This window comes from Thunnus maccoyii, chromosome 6, assembly GCF_910596095.1.
Source record: "Thunnus maccoyii chromosome 6, fThuMac1.1, whole genome shotgun sequence".
Classification (NCBI taxonomy): domain Eukaryota; kingdom Metazoa; phylum Chordata; class Actinopteri; order Scombriformes; family Scombridae; genus Thunnus; species Thunnus maccoyii.
The window spans coordinates 1493917-1514204 of NC_056538.1; the positions used below are offsets into that span (position 1 = coordinate 1493917).

General features: G+C 39.6%; 1 protein-coding gene across 1 annotated transcript; it reads left to right on the forward strand.

Annotated features, from left to right (window-relative positions):
- Positions 1–1084: 1084 nt before the first annotated feature.
- wsb1 (WD repeat and SOCS box containing 1) lies at positions 1085–17164 on the forward strand. Its single transcript, XM_042413726.1, has 9 exons — positions 1085–1519; positions 3705–3873; positions 6576–6859; positions 7689–7820; positions 8965–9065; positions 12198–12370; positions 12852–12965; positions 14969–15076; positions 15316–17164. Exons 1-9 carry the CDS (start codon positions 1480–1482, stop codon positions 15476–15478), a joined length of 1284 nt encoding a protein of 427 aa, XP_042269660.1. The 5' UTR covers positions 1085–1479; the 3' UTR covers positions 15479–17164.
- The last annotated feature ends 3124 nt before the right edge of the window (positions 17165–20288 follow it).

Here is a 20288-nt window from a genome sequence, read left to right on the forward strand (position 1 = left end):
TAAAAATGAATCAGGACTTTAGAATTGTAAAGTTCTATTTGACATTTTGGTCAAAAATGAGTCATTCATAAGAAACTATTGTTTGACAATTTATTCACATTTTGAGTATGTTTATGTTTATTTATTTATTTATTTTTGATGCCCGTTTAACATTATAACTTGAGTCCTGCAGCAGACTCAGTGATGACAGTGAAACATTCAGAGACACTGACAATGACCCCAGTTTGTCAAAAAAAAAAGAAGTAAAAAATAAAAAAGAAGTACATTTGGGAGCAGAAAAAGATAAGAAAGCAGAACAAGGAGAGAAAATAATGAATGGAGAAACATTTTTTAAATGTTTTTTTTTCTAATTGTCTTGAATTTTGTTGTTGGTAAAACTTTATGAACTGTGTTATTAGTTAAAATCAGTCAATGAAAACCACCACCATCACTGTGAAGCCTCAGCAGTTAGAACCAAATAATCCCAAACAAAAAGTGAGCTCTCAGTTAGAAAGTTTTATCTGAAAATCACCTTCATCATGAAAACTCCATTCAAACATGTGATAGGACTTTGATATTGTACATTTAGAGTAGGACACATTACGGGTTATTTTGACAAATAAAACAGAATTGCACTATATATCAGTTTTGCTGACTAGGATGTCAAAACTTTGAACCTCAATAACTAAAAACCACTTGGATTGCAGATAGAACCTGATCATTCTAAGACATGATGTGGAAATATGGAAATAAATGAAATAAAAACACATCTTTCCTCTCAAAGTTGAACAAAGGTGAACTCTGATCTGCAAAACCGCCGGACCCCACACACACACACACACACACACACACACACACACACACACACACACACACACACACACACACACAGGCAACACTCTTTACTTAATTATTCATTTTTCTGCATTCATCGTGTTCATTAATTTATTTAATTTATCTCCGGTGCCACTATCGTGAAAGGGGAGAAGGAAAAACAAAAAAACAAACAAAACCCCCAAAACAAAACAAACAAAACAAACAAACAATACAGTAGGGGGCGGTGTTAATAGTATTACCATGGCAACTGTGCTGACGTGCAAAATGAAAACCCTCCCCCGGTTTATGCTCAGCCGTCCTCTGGATGAAAATAGCTTGATGCTGTACAGTCAGAAGCCATTACAACACCACGCTCTGTGTGACGACGGTAAAATTAACACTGCGAAATAGTTTTTATCCGCCAGAGTAACGTTACTGTCTCCCGAACAGCAGAGTTCCGTTGTCGTGGAAATCAAAGGGAAAAAAATATATTTACGGAGGTTTAACGACGACTGTATTTTTCACCCGGGACTTCAAGCTTGGCGGAGGGATTCAACTGACTCTAGTAGAGATCGGCAGAGTGAAATCCGCCGTGTAAATCCGCACCAATTGTTTATTTTCTCCAGATATCTTCGTTTTACGGTCCGTGCTTGGCTTTTCTCTTAGGTCTCTGTCCTTATTTAGATGGCAAGCTTCCCAGACTCTGTAAACGAAAATGATATAGGTAAGTAGAATTTCTACATTTACAATTTCTTTAAGGGCTGGCACTCTGAGCAGCGTGGCCTTATAACATCGATTTCCATCGTTTTTAGACAGTCTAAAGTTCTGACTTAATGGTCCACTTTCGCATGAAGAAATAATATCACACCAACCTAAGAAACAGCTCACATGTTCTTCCACAAAAATACACCGTGTTGGGCGGTAGAGAGCATTGTTTACTCATTGTAGGCGCTGCCTTCAATGCTGCCATTGAAATTAATTTCGGTCAACCCACACTGAGTCACTGTTTTGTAAATGGTCTGTTATATGTTCTGCAAGGTGTGAGCGTCACAGGCATAGTTAAGCGTTAATTATTCTGATTTATGAATGAAGCCTTTACAGCTAAGTTAACGCACTTCATGTCTGAAGCGCATAATTAACTGTTATGCGACGTCTCAGCTGGAGTGTGTTGTTTTGTTTACCGTTAATACATGTATGAACTACAGTTGGTATATTAAGGTTTAATTTGGTTAGTTAGTTTGTTGCTGTGTCACTCTTTGTGCTTTGGTACGTTAACGATTGAAAGTGGATTTTCTGGTCGCTGGGTTGCTGATGCAAACCTCAGCTCAGACATTTCCCTCCCCCACACAGCAGCCGTCAGAGATTCATAACCTGCTTCCCAAAACCACAGACGTACGTGCGAGCTGACACGCTCCATGTTACTGTAGGCTAGAGAACTCATCTGCATATAAACTACATTCATGTCTCATATAGTTAAACTTCACTGTCATAAATGTGAATGTAAGAAAGGGAATTCATTTTTCTTTCTCTGTCAGAATTTCTTTGGGTGCAATATCAGAAATGTTGCATTTTGTATCAGCGATGTTTATGATCAAAAATAAAGCAAAATAAAGGTTTCACAAATCTGAAAGTGGGTTTAAACAACGCCAAGGCTTTTGTTACGATGTCTTTTTCATAAGCGTAAGTGATGAAAAAACGGAAAATCAGCCGCTAAATATCATAATCTATGTTGCCTTTGATATTCCCCTAACCTCGAATCACAAGCTAACTTCAGCGTCGTAAATGTAAATATGAGACCCAGAATGCACCTCATGGTTATTAGACTTGACCTCATATACTTATAATATACTTACCTTTACGCCTCTGCACGTAAAAAGACTTCATACTGAGCAGCAAGGAGAAAAAAACCCAGAAAAGATTCAAGACGTTTATTATCATGTGCACAGTCAACACATATTCTTACTTTGCTAGTCCACCCTTCACGGAAAAAAGCTAAATTAAATTCAAATTCAAATTCAAAAAATTAAAATCACAAAGTTTATGTTACATCAAAAACAAACAAACTTGTATTTATCCTGTACCAAGCCACGTGCAAAGAGTGAATAGTAAATAGTTTTATGACTGTCATTTGTTGTAAAAGGATTGTCACTAATGTAATATTTATGGTTCTGAATATTCAGAACAATGTAAGCTCAAATAGTTCCCATTTAAAATATCATTTTATTGCCTCTAAATTTGCCACGTCTCTACTAAAACCTTACTGCATTTTTTTTCTCAAACATCCGTCTCAAATTTCATTACATTTAGTCTTCAAATGTGTTCCAGTAACTCTGATATACCCTGTTCTTTCTTTCTGTATGAAGGTTACATTCTCTGATGCTATTTGTGTCACTTCACTTGCAAGTCCTGGTAGTTGTGAAATTGTCTCTATTGATCTGTCAGTTGTCTCCTGAATCCATTAGATTTAGATGGGAATTATAAGATAAAGGTTACTTTTCAAAGTAGATCTTACTGTCTTGTACAAATGGACTTGGAGCAAGTTTAGGTTAATATATTAAGAGTTCAAGTATGGAACAAGAGTGTGGATTTACAGTGTTTATCTCCAACAGTTTCTTTGTAAAACTCTCATGCTTTTAATCATTATTCATTACATGACGGAAGATTTAACTTATTTATCTTAGAAAGTACTCCACCCACCGTTACTGCATAACTGGTTTGGTTAGAACAGCCAATCAGATGCCAGCGTCGCTGTCAAGCCCGCTCATATGTGTGTGTTTGCTTATGTGTTTGAGTGAAGAGGTTAGTTTTGGATGACTGGAATTTCTGTGGGTTGCAGTGACTTAGCAAAGGGGTTGTAACATGTTAATAAGTGATCCTATGCAGCTGAAGTAACAGTGTTGTTTTTCCAGGTAAGGCTAAGTTCATCGGTGAACTCCTGGTGCCTGTTGCTCCCTTCGACCAGAAGTCTGGACGCGAGGCTTGGACAGTAGCCTTTGCACCTAATGGTTCTTACTTCGCTTGGTCTCAGGGGCATCGCATCGTCAGGCTCATTCCCTGGGCAAAATGCCTGAAGAACTTGTAAGTAGAATCAGTAGTAACTACACAAGACTCATGACAGATTTATGTAATAGCTAAGACCTTTTTTTAAATAGTAATGAAAAAAAAACAAGAGTGCCTGACTTCAGAGCTTGAAGGTCCTTTAATTGTAAACTGAGTGAGGTTTTTTTTGTTTTTTTTAATTTTTAGTAGATCAGTGAATGAAACTTCATTGATCTTGACAGGGGAAATTCACTTTTTACAGCTACTCAGTCAGAAAAAGACTGAGTGAGTGATAAAAACTAAAGACTATATATAATAATATACATATATACATTATACACACATATCACATATGATTGATCCACTAAAAAGTATAGTATGCATCAAAGCCTGATGTATCTTATTCCTAAACTACAGCATCCAGCTGGTTTAGGAAATGACTGAGCCTTTTAAAAAAAAATGAAACCATACACTGATCAGCCGTAACATTAAAACCACCTGCTTAATATTGTGTAGCTCCCTCTTGTGCCACCAGAACAGCTCTGACTTGTCGATGCATGGACTCCAAAAGACCTCTGATGGTGTCCTCTGGTATCTGGCACTAAGACGTTAGCAGTAGATCATTTAAGTCCTGTAAGTTGTGAGTTGGGGACTCCATGGATCGGGCTTGTTTTTCCGGCACATCCCACAGATGTTCCATCAAATTGAGATCTGGGGAATCTGGAGGCCTTGACCTCTGTCATGTTCCTCAAACCATTCTTAAACATGTTTTGCAGTGTGGCAGGGTGCATTATCCTGCTGAAAGGGGCCACTGCCATCAGGGAGTACTGTTGCCATGAAGGGGTGTACTAGTCTGCAACAACGTTTAAGTAGGTGGTACATGCTAAAGTAAGATCCACATGAATGCCAGAACCCAAGGTTTCCCTGCGGAACGTTGGTCAGAGCATCACACTGCCTCCACCGGCTTGCCTTCTTCCCATAGTGCATTCCGGTGCAATCTCTTCCCCAGGTAGACAATGCACAGGCACCTGGCCGTCCACATGATGTAAAAAGAAAATGTGATTCATCAGACCAGGTCACCTTCTTCCAGTGCTCCATGGTTCAGTTCTGTTGCTCATGTGCCCATTGGAGGTGCTTCGGCAGTGGACAGTGGTCTGCAGCTACACAGCAAGCTGCGATGCACTGTGTGTTCTGACACCTGTCTATCATAGCCAGCATTAACTTTTTCAGCACTTTGTGCTACAGTAGCTCTTCCTTGGACCACTTTTGGTAGGTACTGATCACTACATACCAGGAAGACCCCACAAGAGAGAGATGTTTTGGAGATGCTTTGACCCAGTTGTCTAGCCATCACAGTTTGGCCCATGTCAAAGACTTGCACATTTTTCCTGCTTCCAACACATCAACTTCAAGATCTGAGTGTTCACTTGCTGCCTAATATATCCCACCCCTAAACAGATGCCGTTTTAATGAGATAATCAATGTTAATCACTTGGCCTGTCAATGGTTTTAATGTTTTGGTTGATCAGTGTATATTTGTGAGCCATTTTTGAAAATGTAAGTCTTCAGTAGGAACCAGTGGACTTGGAGCTGACAGCCACAGAAAGAGTAGGGAAGTCTGAAGGTACTGAGAGACAGACTTTCCATGTTAACTGTCCATCTCTCAGAGCCAATGAGCATACCAGTGCTGTTTCCTGGTTTTATCTGTTAAATTTGCATTGACTAAATCCAGCCCACAAAACTGAATTTCACTGTTCCTGCACTGGCATCAGCATATTTATCTGCATTTTATTCAATTTAGAAACTCATACAGACTAACTGCACTTTACTGTGTCAAACTCAAGTATGCCTATCTGCAGCTTAGAGGTAAATCATTGGAATTATGTAAACCAGCAAATTCCCTGGAGATTAACAGGAGCCTGAACTAGATGTCATTAGCATTATGTCACATGTTGACCTGTTTTAAGCTAGGGGTGAACAGAATGATTTTCACAGATGAATTAGCCACACTTTGATAAAGCATTCTTTTAGGTATGCATATTTAAGCAAATAGGACTAAGTGTGGAAATGTTTGAGAGAAGCAGAGAAAAGATTAGCAGCTGACGAATGTTTCCACTGGATGTTCATGCTGTAAAATCAGATTGCTATAAAGTATCCACTGTGCTGTTTTAGTTGCACACTGCATAAAATCAATTCAGGATATCATTTGCTCATGTTGTGGTGTTTGGCAAATGTGCCAGTAAAACCTTTCTAGCAGTTTATTTGCCCTAGGTATCCTTCCCTGCCTAACACAGGAAGCAGAACCAACACAAAGAGGTGCTCCTCAAAGCCAAGGACACGTGGCTTGTATTATCAGCTGCCTTTCTGCTTAACAGGCTGTTTTGCCACTCCATAGGGCCTTCTGACTCCCAGAGCCACACTTTGAAATTGTCTGTAGAACAAGTGCTCATTGTTCCCAAACAGCAAGCAATGCTGCTGGCTGCTTTTTTTTTCTGCTGTGACAAAAAAAATCCTAAACTTTCCAGCTGACTAATACCTCTGTGACACATTGACAGTAATGCTCACACTGTAAAAAGTCAGTTTCTCACTTTCAGCTGAGAGTTACTTGGACTTAGAACGGAAGAACTACACATATATAAAGACATTTTAGGATGGGGAAAAATGTTTGTAAATGATAAAGACTGTTTAGAACTTATAGTCTCAAGTATTAACCAGTTGTCTACTTTTACTTTCTCTGTTAGTTCTACGGGCCATGGTGGAGAGGACACCGATGCCTCAAGCCCCCGGCGCCTGTCCTGTCAGAACAGCGATGGAGGCCAGGTAATTCCCATGGCCAGCGAGCCCCGCGAGCACACCATCGATTGTGGTGACATTGTGTGGGGCTTGGCCTTCGGCTCCTCGGTACCAGAGAAGCAGAGCCGCTGTGTTAACATCGAGTGGCACCGGTTCAAGTTCGGCCAGGACCAGCTGCTACTGGCAACAGGCCTCAACAATGGTCGCATCAAGATCTGGGATGTTTACACTGGTGAGGACACATTGTAGTCTTATTAGAAGTAGTTTCCCTCTTCTGCTTTGCCCAAGATCCCCTCTAGTTATAACTGACATTTTTACTTGCTTGTTGCATCTTGAGTCCCATGTTTAAAACTGGAGACACAAATGCAAATATAATTCTTGTTCCTCCTTTGCAGTCATGTGTCTACATATAGTGCATATTGCTCCAATAAAGAGAGAGTATGCTACGAGCTAATAGTGACATTGAAATGTTTTGTTAGAACGAAAACAGTCTTTTGTAGGATTACTCTACATCCTCATATTCCTCACAGGCATACTTCTTCCAAGAATGCCCAAACAAAAGGTTTACAATGGAAAGAAGAGAGGTGTGGATCACAGAAGCAATTCCTGTTTGAAAGTTAAAGGCTATACAGACTTACTTTTGGCACACTGTCAGTGAAAAGATATTCTAAGTAAACTGACTCAAGCTTAGCTTTGGAAGAAAGCCAAGGTTTAATGTAGGTTATCATTAGGCAGCAACCTGCAGATGTTATGTTAAGAATAGATCCTATAATCACAATTACATGTACTGTAGACTGATATATTCACAGAGCGTGCGGTCATTGTACTGTCAGTGCTAATGATCTCAGGGAACCAGCGCACCTTTTCATGCCAGACTGTACTCACATAGTTTTGTTTTTTGTGGGTTTTCCCTTGTACTTCTCTAGTTCAGCACACAAAGCGTTCCAGTTCTGATGTGTCTATAAACATCATGTATCATGTCCTAGAAATTCTCAGGAGTTTACACTTTACCGTGTCTGCTGAGATGTTCAATAATCCTCTGATTTGATGACTTTTTGCAGGAAAATTGTTGCTGAATCTGATGGATCATACCGATGTAGTGCGAGACTTGACCTTTGCTCCCGATGGCAGCCTCATGCTGGTCTCTGCATCCAGAGATAAGACCCTCCGTGTGTGGGACCTCAAAGATGATGGTATGTAGAGCTGTCATTTTAACACCAGTCTTCTTTCTTTCTTTGTTTCCACCTCACTTGTTATGAGGTGATTACAGAACTCAGTGACCTCTTGTGTCTTGAAGTGAGAGCGTGCTGTTGACAGGGGAAATGCCAGCCCTCACCAGTTATGGAAAGAAAGATGCAGGAGCTGGTGGCCAGGTTATAAAGTTTATACAACAATGTACAATGGCCCAGCTAAAGCCTGGTGTATTTTTGCATATTTTTGACATAATATGCAGAGAAAATAGACACGATCTGCTGTATGGTCTGTATGAATCACACACTCCTCAACAAGCAGGCACAGATCATGTAAATGGAGTGTGGGCAGCCATACATTGATGCATGAGTGCATAGCATAGCATTAGGTCTGTGACCTACATTCCCTCCATGCATTGTTTATAGGTCAGTTCAAATCAGTTGCACATGCTGCTAATACCTCATTTACTGTAGATCAGTTTGTAGTCTAACATGCTTAAGTAAAATACGACGTGTTATGTTATTCCAACTTCAAGGATAGGTCTTGTGATACTCTGCATTCTTGTCTCATTAATCCCATGGAAAGACAATCACCAACACTGAATGCATCCTTCTAACAAGTCCCATGTGTGTATCAAAGCCTGATACATCTTATTCCTCTGTGCCATAGAACTCCACTGTTGTCTGCCCTGGATATATGTGCTGTATATAAGTTGACAGTCCTAACATCAAGAGTCTGAATATGGTGGGCTCCTTGTCACCAGGTTTATTGATGTTGCAAGGAAAGATGAAACTAAACACATAAAAAGCATAATAAACACTATGCTTGCTTTTAACATATACAGATATACATAATCTTCACCAGTATGCCAACTCAATCAACCAACCCAGTCTGGGCTAGCTGTTTTAAGAAATTACCTTTTCAAAAATGCAACTGTATATTTATGAGTCGTTTTTATAGATTTATGTCTTCAATGGGAACCAATGGGGTTGGAGCTGAGAGCCACAGACAGGGTAGGAAGTTACAATAAGTAAAATAGAGAATATTGCCAGCATTGTCCTTTGATAAATATAGACTAAAGTATTTTTGTGTGTGTTTGTGTTTGTGTGTATTGCGTCATCAGAAATAATGTTGCTTGTCTTTCAGGTAACATGGTGAAGGTCTTGCGGGGGCATCAGAACTGGGTGTACTGTAGCGCCTTCTCCCCCGACTCCTCCATCCTTTGCTCAGTCGGCGCTGGCAAAGCAGTACGTATACAAGTTCCTTCTCCCTTATTTTGAGGGGTTTGCTAGCTAATCTTTGTGCTATTGCTTGTGATCAGGTATGCTCAATGAACCTACAAATGAAAACACTTCCCATCAGCCCTGCCCTCCCATTTCCACTTAAAAACAAACTGCTCGGTGTCATGATAAATTAGGCTGCCTGCATTTAGATACTGTTTGGGTTTGTTTGCAGTTGGAAAAAAGGCTTTTTTTGGTGTTCTGAAGTTTGCATGCTGAGCAGACAACTGTTTTCACTATTGTTTTTTAGGTTAGGTAAACTTGTTTCACTGCATATTACAAGTGTATTTATTTTGAAATGGGGGAAAAGCAAAGAAAAACTTAAAATCATTACAGCAGGGAAGTCTTGAAAAAAGAATTGAAGTTACTTGTAAAACATAATTCTGACCTCATGTAAACCTTGCATATTATCAAAGGACAAATATCTCCTTCTTTTTAATAAATGACTTCCCATGTTTCTGAATATTGATTCCATAGACTGGCCACCATAAGTTCACCTTATCTACAAATGTTGCAACTCTAATCAAACTGAACATGGTGGTAATGGTAGACATGGTGGTAGCTTTGCCAGGCTGTGTGTGTCCCTACAGTGTGTGTCTTGCTCTCCCTGTCACAGGTGGTGGCAGAGCTCAGTGTGTGATTGGTTTTGAGGGGAGCGCCGCGCTGACATTTTGAGCAGCCGGTGTAAACCGGGGATGCACAGTGCCCAAAGGCCTGGCCAGGGGCAGCCTGGCACCTGACCCGCAAGGTCAATCTGTACGTAGGTGCTGCTCCGTGTCTGTCTACCTCTGCTGTCGCAGTTCCTCTATTAATTTTTATTCATTTCAGTTTAAAACTATCATTAAACTGGTGGTTAAATACTCCTTCTGTCCCCCCCCCCCCTCCCCTCACCCCCTACCTCTCTCCCAAATCCACCTCTGCACCCCACCCTTATCTCTAAATAGCACTGTCCACCATCTGCACACGCTAGCTTCTCTTTGTTACTTGGTTAGGATTCCTTTTACTGTCAGTTCAATGTCTCCCATGTAGCATAATGTAACATTGTAATGCTGCCAATATCAAGTTATAGAAACATTTCAGCCAGCCACAACAGTTTAACACCCCCCCACCCCCCCCCTCCCCTCACAGTCAGTGTTAGCAGCTGCCAGTGCTTTGCAAATGTTGCATCATGCAGCTTTCAGATTATTGTTATACACTAATAATTCTTTGTTTTTCAAAGTTCTTTGTGCCTTTGCAGAGCACTTGTAGCGATAAACAGTGTCCGAAATTAACTTTTTGACTCACCTGCCAAGGGGACTGATAGATGAACGAACCCACAGCTCAAGCACATTTTTTACCAGCCAAAATAAGAAATTGCCTTTTTGTGTCACATATACATTACATTTGTTCCAGTGCATTTTAATGAGATAATAAGGTATTATATTGAATACAGTATTGCCACATAATGGCTATTTAATGAAGGATAGCTAGAAGCAGACCGCTAGCTGTGAGTAGCTGATGTCCTGTACGGTAAACAGTGCCGAGAAACTAGCAGCGCTCCAAACGGTGTGTGGCTGACGCTCCTTCACCTCAAACTGTTTGAAGCCCTCCTACAGTTTAATGGCACTTTTAATACGCATGTAAAAAAAAAAAAACGTATCGTATAGGGACAAACATGAGTCATTTTCTCCAAACCATCATGCCAGCTATTTTTTACATGACTATTTTGGTACAAACATTTACCTGCCAACGTGGCGATAGCCTTCTGAGATTTACTCGCCAAACGGAAAATCTTCCCACATTTGGTGCTTGGCGGGTGTTAATTTCGGACCCTGTCTATAAGTCAGCTGTAGCCTCAAAACAAAAGTAATGACAAACTTGTTATGAGAAAAAAACAGCGCAAAATACCTTGTGGTCCACAGATCGGCCAATATTTGCAAATATTTTCCATCTGCAGTTCTTCTGTGGCTTTTTCTTCTTTTTATAAGAGCGTTTGAAGGTCTGCTGTTGGCAGACACAGTGGAACAGCATTCAATTATGTGGTTTATTCATCTGCATTCCTCCATCAACATTCTTGTGCTGAAAATTAGACATCAGTGAAAGAGACAATGATTCATATGTTAACTCAAATGGGGAAACTTAGAAAGTGAGGAAATGGGCAACTAGAGGGAGGAAGAAACTAAACCATTAGTCTGCATGTAACTGTTATGATTTGATGTAGATCATTAACTGCATTTGTTTGCTGGCAAGCAGTGTTAGTAGCACTTAAAAGCATTTTCAATTTCTAACAACACTAAAGTGATGAGTTGCAGAAGTTCTATAATTGCATAGTTCTCTGATCATGCATTGCCCTGGAACAAAGATACTAATACTGAACATGCTGACCATAGATGACTGTTAAAAGCAAAAGTCTTCAACAGATGATCACTTTTCTACCAGTTTGTGTGTGTGTGAGTGTGTGTACTCTGTGTGTGTGTGTGTGTGTGTGTGTGTGTGTGTTTGTATGCATATGTATACTTGCCAAAGGTATCAACCCTTTGGCCATAAAATATTCTTTTCTCTTGCAGTATCTGTCTCTCTTCGTAGGCTTCTGCCGGAGGTGCGAGCCTATTGTAAACACAGTGAACTAAAACTCTGAAAGGGGAAACCAGTGGAGTAACATTATGTTACCTTAAGTTACTACTTGTTTTATTTTCTCTTTTTTTGTGTAGACTCTTTTTTTGTTAAAAGAATAGAAGTATTAATTTAGTATATTAAATGATGTATTATGAGATGTATACATTTCAATGTTATTGTAGTTTAATACACAACAAAGATGTTTGAATGGTAGTTATAATGTAATAGTGAAAACAATGTGAATATAAGTGAAGTGTTGCATTTGACATTTTAGCCTTGCTTCTTGTGTAGCATGTGCTCTTTTGTTTGTTTGGCTTGGTTTAAGGTTACAAAGCTTTACGATGACACTGAGCATAACTTGAGCATAATTCTGTTTAATTCCTGTTGTTTAATTAAATTTATTAATGATTTATGTGCATATAGTAATGATAGGAGTAAGAAAGTATCTCTATATTCTCTTCAAATCATTCCATGGACTATAACAGTCCTTTCTTCACATTGCAGGTGTTCCTATGGAACATGGATAAGTACACGTTGATCCGGAAGCTGGAGGGGCACCACAATGATGTGGTGTCTTGTGAGTTTTCACCAGATGGGGCGATGTTGGCCACCGCCTCTTATGACACCCGGGTCATCGTATGGGACCACCACAAGGCCACCATTCTGCTGGAGCTGGGGTAAGACACGACATAATCACATCGTTCTTTAATAAGCGCATAGGTGTAAGTGGATTGTCTTGCTTATACCATTTCTTTTTGCCAGGGAAATGCAACTCTTGTTTATTTATATTTTGCAGCATTTTAAAGGAAAAGTCTGAAATTCAATAGTTTTCTTATTGTTAAAAAGTATTGTGTGTGTATGAAAGCCTGATATATATTCCTCTGTGCCATAGAGCTCCATCGTTGCACTGGGTCCCCAACAAATACACTCTTCTCTCCTGTTTGAGTAACATTTGCTAAAAACTACAATGACCAGCTGTTTTAGAAAATTACAGAGATTTTTAAAAAAAAAAAAAGAAACTATATATTTGTGAGCTGTCCTCATTAGGAATCAGTGGGCTTGGGGCTGTAAGAGTTTAAATTTCAAGTGCTGATGTTGGATATTTCACAAAGTGAATGTTTTGAGTTGCTGTCTTCTGATGCTCTCATCTTTCTCCAGCCATCTCTTCCCTCCCCCATCACCCATTTTTGCTGGAGGGGCAAATGACCGCTGGGTTCGCTCTGTGAGCTTCTGCCCTGACGGCCGCCACATTGCCAGCATTACTGACGACAGGTAAGACACCGAATGACATCAGAGTTAACAGGATATGTTTATAACATTTCTTAAACACCACCTCAGTGTCCATGCATGAGCTCAGCTCTGCTTCAGTATTCTGTAGTCTCTGCTTCTCTCTCAGTATCCTCTGTGGTTAGTGGAGCATAAAGGTCTCGTGACTCAGTAAATGTTTAGTCAGCAGCTTTTCTTTCTCAATAACACCTCTAGAGGAACCACATATTTTTAGTTCTTGTGAATGGAATCTGTTACATTAATATAGGTACAATGTTCAAATGCTGACCTTCAGTGATAACCTTCAAAACCTGTTAACATTCAAAACCCAGATTGAAAAGATCAGTTTTGTTCTGTGTCTGTATATGTGATCACATATTAGCATGAACCTGTTTGCTCACTAGATAAACACGTGCACTGCTTGCTACACTTTTCATTTCAAGGTGTTGAGATTATAAACAGTCAGTCATTTCAGTATGAGCTCCTCACAAACACACGTGTTGAGCTGTGTGCCTCTGAGTGGATATTTGTTGTGTACTAGTGCACATAAACAGCAGTCTGCAGCAGAAAAGCTTCACGCTTCGCTGCAGTTTGTTTTAATCTTGCAGGCAAGTCATGAGAGCTACTGTATGTTGGTGTGTTTGGATGGGTCCCATGACTATCACAAGGTAGCCATTAATCACTCTGAGCGCTGGCTGAGCGCTGAGCTGTTGGAGAGAGAAGCAGGGGAAGCTCCACAAAATGGTGGCTGGAGGGGAAAAAACATGCCAGTGCTGAATGTTTTACTAGCAGTGTAATTGAATGTGATTATTGTAAATACTGTCAAATTAGAAAATAAAGCTAACCAACAGATAGAAGTGAATATAGAGTATTTGTGACTTTTTGGTCCATACATAGAAAAAGATATATTAACTGCTGGCCAGATTGCCATGACATTTTTTTTAGAGAAGACCAATCTGGATGTAGATTGACAATGAATTTGCTGATCACATTCATACCATCAAGGGAGCGAACCCTTTTTGGTTTAAATGACCTTGTGGCCTTTCCTCAAGTGCCACCTTTGAGAAAAATGACTGCTAGACCTGTAAGACTAGCTCCTGTCCAAGACTCTGATATTGTGTTTAAATGAATATTTAGTCTTGTTAAAGGAGCCCTCCAGTGATTTAGTATTACATGTCTATGAAGTTGGGGGACTCATCTGAGACTGTTTTTTTTTTTTTTTTAAAGGTTAAAAAAATGGGGTCAAGATCAAAGCAGCAGAGGTAGAGATATCCTATTAAGGAGCACAAATATGGGACAATGCAACAAATAGAATCTTTTCTTTAGATTCTCTCTGCCTGGCAAAGTCCATGTCCTCCAAACCCAGTCAGCTTGCATCACAGACAGTCTCTTATAAATGTAACTCTCCAGGTCAAGGCCAAGGTAACACTGATGACATCATCAGGGTTGTTTTGTCAGACTTGACAAAGCTCCAGCAGAGTCACAGAAGTCATTAAATAGCTGAGTACTACATGAATAACCATGATGAATAAATGATGTCATCTAGTAAATCAAATAATGACAAAATGAGGTTTTTCAGTTCAGGTGACGATGATTGATTGATTTACATTGCACACACACTTGTCCATTATTACTCAGAATAGCACATCGCAATGTTGGGAAAAGCATCTGAGTTCTGGGAAGTTGGTAGAAGTTGAGACAAATGGCTTCATTCAGTTCATGACCACACAAGCCCCACTGCTGGCTGAAGTTAGTTTAATAATCAGCAGTTGTACAGGTGTTCTAGAGTCTGCATTGACATGAAGTGAGTCCAGTTGGACTTCTGTTAGGACATACAGAGGCTGGCTGTATGAATCAGCTGGAATTTCAGAGAGGAAATGGTTTTCACTGTGTACATTTTGTCACGGATTTGAACTGCGGTTATGTTGTTTTTTGTGCATTTGACAATAACAATACAAAGGTAGTCCACTTTCTGACAGCAGTGTCCTGGTGTTTCTCTGTATGTTCAGGCTGGTTCGTTTCTGGAGCATCGAGGAAAGGGCTCCTCAGGCCATCGCCTCTCTCTCTAATGGCCTCAGCTGTGCCTTCTCTGCTGAAGGAAGTGTCCTTGCTGCTGGGTAAGACATCCGCACATGTTCAAACACAGAGATCACATTACATTACCTCAGTCATATCTTATTGACTCCTGCATTATGACCTCCAAGGCAACCTGTTCTCCATTTCAGCTTGTCACACAAGCAGGCTGTATGCATTCCTAACCGTTTTTAAAATTACCACTGAACTCACTTGTGTGCTTATAATGTACCTGTGCAGTTTGATTTGTCATGATTTTTAAAGAGTTGCATGCATTTCCTAGGACTCGTGATGGTGGTGTGCACTTCTGGGAGTGTCCTCGTAGCATTGCCAGTCTGCAGCACATGTGCAGGATGGCTCTCCGCCGGGTAATGACCACAAAGCAGGTGGAGGCCCTGGCCATTCCCACGCCACTCCGCGACTACCTGACCTACAAAGTCATCTAACCCCCCCCATCCAGCCACCCCCACTGCACCTGCCTCAGCATGCTGCTGGAAAACCAATGAATCACTTGTCTGAAAGAGAAACTTTTTTTTCAGAGAACTCTGTTTAACAAACGAAACCAATCCGGACAAGAGGAAAAGAGTTAAATTTTACTGATGCCCCAGAGCCACATCCCCGTCTCAACCCCCCACCACATCCTCACACAGCAGGATGTGTTGTTTTGTATATATTTATTTTTGTTAATGCTTTAGTAAAGGAGTGCGTTGGGGCCAGCGCACCATCCATACCTGTAAGGTCAAGTTATTTCTGGGGCCTCCTGCTCCCTCCATCACATTAGTGTGGTACCTGTAAGTGTTCAGCTCCTCTTCCAGCTGGCTCCAGCTCTTCATCAGGTTCACTAAACTCCTCTTCTTCTTTTCCTCTGACTTGAAATGGCTGTTGCACTTAATATTAGAAGCTTTGCAGTGGTGCTTGCTCTTAATGTCCAGTTATCAGTTTTAAAGTGGGTGAGCTAAAGGGAAGAGATACATGGGACGTAAGGGTTTAAAGGCTGCGGGGTTTTTTTGAAGGCCAATACTGAGATCTGTGGACTACTGATACTGTGGACTTACTTATCTTTATATTTGAAAAGGAGAAACAATTCAAGCAGCCAGTGTTCTCAAATTTTGAATATTTCTCTGAAACAGTATTTTTACAGCACCATGGCACAATCACATGTCACTGTGACCTGTTTTTTTTTTTAATGTGGGTTAGCAGCAGTTTTTATTTCAATACAAAAACATATGATATTATCAGCAGTTACGTGATCCAGCACAGTATGTAACTTGGTTATCATGTCAACATTTAGTTAACAAACCAGGTATCTTGAAATTCCTCTTAAAATGGCTCCTAATATCCACTGCTAAATAACACTGTCCAGCAGACATTGGTCCAACCAGGGTATAAAAATAGCACCAGTCACCTGCCAAATGCTGGTAAAATATTCAAGTGGCTTGTGGCTGGTAATCTATTGAAATTTGAACCTTCACTAACCATTTGGCCAATGGACAAAAAAGTTAATTTTTCATGCAGGTGTAGCCCGCCCACAGTGCACCCAAAACACATCTCAGACTGGCTACAGAAATGGCAACAGTAAGCTTGAATTTACTTGTGTGTGTGTGTGTGTGTGTGTGTGTGTGTGTGTGTGTGTGTGTGTGTGTGTGTGTGTGCACGTGTACTCCCTGCCCTGCAGGGTAGTATAAAGCCTTTAGACCAGTGTTGTTGATGATCTCACACTAAAGCAAAGCCCCTCTGCTGCTTAACTGCTATCTATATTTGAACCTGTACAAAACCTGTATACACAATTCCATGTGACATGTATGTATATACAAAACTGTGTCATGTCTATAAACATATCAAAGTCTAGCTTTTTTTTTTTTGTCACGTTCTTCTGTTGAACATTTGTATTTTTGTATATGTACTTTTTATTCTCCTTTAAATGTGAAAATGTCTACAAATAACTACACCTGTCTTACTGCTAAAGCTCAGAAAGAAAGATGTATTCCATTTCTTTTTGAAGGTCAGACCTAAATTGTGGCACTGAATGCTACTGTGCCCTGTCACATGTTTTGCTGTGTGTAGATATGACTATGAGCAATTGCAGCAACCTTGAAAGTAATAAACATTGTTCCTCTGATAAACAAATGAGACCAACTGACTGCCAGCCTCTCTCATCTGGTGTCAAAAACCTTCATGTTCACTGAATTTGTGATAGAAATATGCACATGATAATCCATAGTAACTCTAAAAATATTCTATTTCTTGATTGTCATTTTCAGTTTGTATGTGGTGAGAGGAGATGTGAAGAAGGGAAAACGAGCTCTTAGTGTCCTGTTTGTATTTGTGTAGTCAGGTGGGTGCAGAGCAGCTGTCAGTCCTTGTTGGCAATAAGTTTTCTGACAGTCAGTGCTAATGCCAAAGGTTTCCCTGTATGATAGTCTGTAAACAGTCAGGTTCTTATATTCTTCCACTGATATAAAGGGTGTCTCATGAATGGGCTGCAGAACTTCACTCTCCACACAGAACCTTAACATGACATTTGTATACCTGTAACCAATGTGATTGGAAAAACACAGTCCTGCCTCAGTTGGATGCAGTATGAAGCGCTAAATATATCAAATATATATGAATGTATACATTTCCTGCAATTTTCTGGTAATGTTTTTTGTGTTTGTAGTTTCAATAAAGGCTTTTTAACAAAAAATGTGGTTATTGATGTGTGAGACAGTGCAATGGGTCCTCAGGTGACAGAGATGAGTTTTGGTGATTCCTTTTTGGCTTGGGGGCATGCATTAACTGCATAAATTAAATTGTATTAATTTCCAAAACACTTAAAGCCCTGAAAGCTTTGAAATCTTGAGTATTTGTGTATAGCATTAAATATTTGGAAATAATATACAACAATCAAAGTTAATGTTTGATAGAAAAACAGTTATTTCTCAGATATATTTTATTTGAGTCAATTAATACTGCTCTAACTTTAGAACAGTAACTATTAGGCCTGGTGTGTTTAGTGTATTCATTTAGGACCTCTTCATCCAGGTTCTATACAATATATTTACAAAAAGAATAGGATAATATATATAGAATATAATATATCATTTGTTATAAAATCCATTGACCAAAATATAGAAATACATACAAAATATATACCATCATCTTGTTTAGATGATGGTAGTGGAGGTGCAAAATCTTCCACAGGTGTTCAGCCAAGATCTGGTGACTGTGCAGATTATAGCATATGATTCACATCATTTATATACTAAAATGCAGAGGGGGGTTCTGGATAACAGCAATCCATTCCTTATTCAATTACAAGGACTTATTTTGCCAATTTTGTCACTCAGTTTCCTCTGAGTGAAACAGCGCCCCTCTGGTTTATAACTGCTTATAAATGGTCAGCTAGTGCGTGTGGTCAAACACGATATTGCAACTTTACCAGAGTCAACTCAAGGAAGAAAGGTTATGTTGTCATCCTTCAGTTACAAAAGTATCAAACGCCCAGATGCAGTCAGTCATGCTCTGGCCTCACAACAAACAATAGACAGTCAACAACATCATTTTAATGAAACGACCTGAAATTTAGTTTTTTTGCCTGTGTTGCTAATAATGTCAGCTCATGGATAGCTAGCAGCAATAGAGTTCTGTCAACAAACAAGATGACCATCACAGGAACAAATGCATAGGGACATTAAACACTAGAGGAGAGGGACTGGAATGGATATGGGGACCAGTAGATTACTCATTATTGATTTTACTAATGTTTTGTTCAGCCAGTTATCTAGAGATCATAGCTTATTCATCTTATTACATCCTGGTCCCGATAAAAAAAAAGAAAAAAAGCTTTTATTCATAGATTTAAGAAAATTAGATAATAAAAAGATAATTTGATGATTGTCAAATACTTCCAAAATGTTCCTAAAAATGCCCCTCTTAATACAGAAAAGAGTTTAATAACTGCACCAAAATATAAATGATCTTTTTAAAGAATTATGTTGAAGGAGATCATTGGAAATGTGTATTTAATTTGCTTTTTTTTCAGAATGTTACATTCAGTCAAGTCAATCAACCTTTCAAATGCCCCCAAAAATCGATGGTGTGGCAACAGTGGTTACATATCTACTCAAACACTGTAAAACTCTATCTGTGGCAGCTGTGATAGCAGGAATTGGAAATTTACTTAACAGCCTGCAGGGATCCTCCTATCAGCTGAATGGAAAACTACCAGCAGTCAAAGCGCACACACACACACACACACGAACACACACACACACACGCATGCATGCGCACACACACATAGTTCTGTACACATGAGCTGTGACCAGGTTTATTATTGACCTGGACTGTTACTATCTGCAGTTAAACATTAGGGAGGAGGACACAGACTGAAGCAGAGTTCCCACAGCAGACTACAGATCAAAGAACTCAGCCTCTATCTATGTAGGGAGGTTTTCATCTGCTCACCATTAAACATTTGATACATATATTGCTAAAGTTTGTATAGCATATTTTAAAAGGCAGAGCTTACAGGCTGTGGTGCCAATTTTAATCATATTTCCAGAAGATCGGTAAAAGAAAATGTGTGTATCCATCCACTTCCATTACGTGAATATCAGGAGATAAACAGTTGGCTCCAGTCGGTGCCGTTAAACCATTGCAGAAGAAGAGGACACAAGGAGATGGCGTCATTAAAAAAGAGGCAGTCAAAGCTCAAATGATGGAAAACCATGTGGACATGATGAAAATATGAAGTCTGTTTCATGTATTCATTTGAGGAACGTTATTGTCTCTTCAATGGAAGCGTGAGTGATGTTTAAGTCACATGCTTCATGTATGTCATCATTTATTCTCCAAGTCTGTTTGCTTTTTATTGTATTTGTTCAGGATGTCCTACAGTAAGTGCCCCACATATATCCTTTAAGCATTAAAACATTACCAAACAGGCCTACTAGGTGCAGGCCCCTGGACCCAAGGTGTGGGCAGGGCTCTCAGTTGGACACCCTGTTTGAAGAGAACATTCCTTGTTGAAGTCACAGAAGTCAAAATGATAGATGTTCTAACCAAGTTTTTTTTTTTTTTTTTTTTTTTTTTTTTTGCTCCTTAAATATTGAAATGCATATATATTGTACTATATCCAACTTTCATTCTAATGTCTGCGTGATCTCTGTGTCATCATCATCATGTGATTTCATGAGGATATTAGTCTCAGTGAGAGAGAGGTTTCAATAAACAGGAAGTGAGTCATTGCTGTGTTATGGGCTCTCAAGGACAGGA

What these genes read in the sequence shown, in the direction of transcription:
- wsb1 (XM_042413726.1), top strand. Translation starts at nt 1,480, where the DNA reads ATGGCAAGCTTCCCAGACTCTGTAAACGAAAATGATATAG. An exon ending in GCAAAATGCCTGAAGAACTT is followed by an intron (nt 3,874 to 6,575) that starts GTAAGTAGAATC and finishes TTTCTCTGTTAG; the next exon opens with TTCTACGGGCCATGGTGGAG. An exon ending in GCCAGCATTACTGACGACAG is followed by an intron (nt 12,966 to 14,968) that starts GTAAGACACCGA and finishes CTGTATGTTCAG; the next exon opens with GCTGGTTCGTTTCTGGAGCA.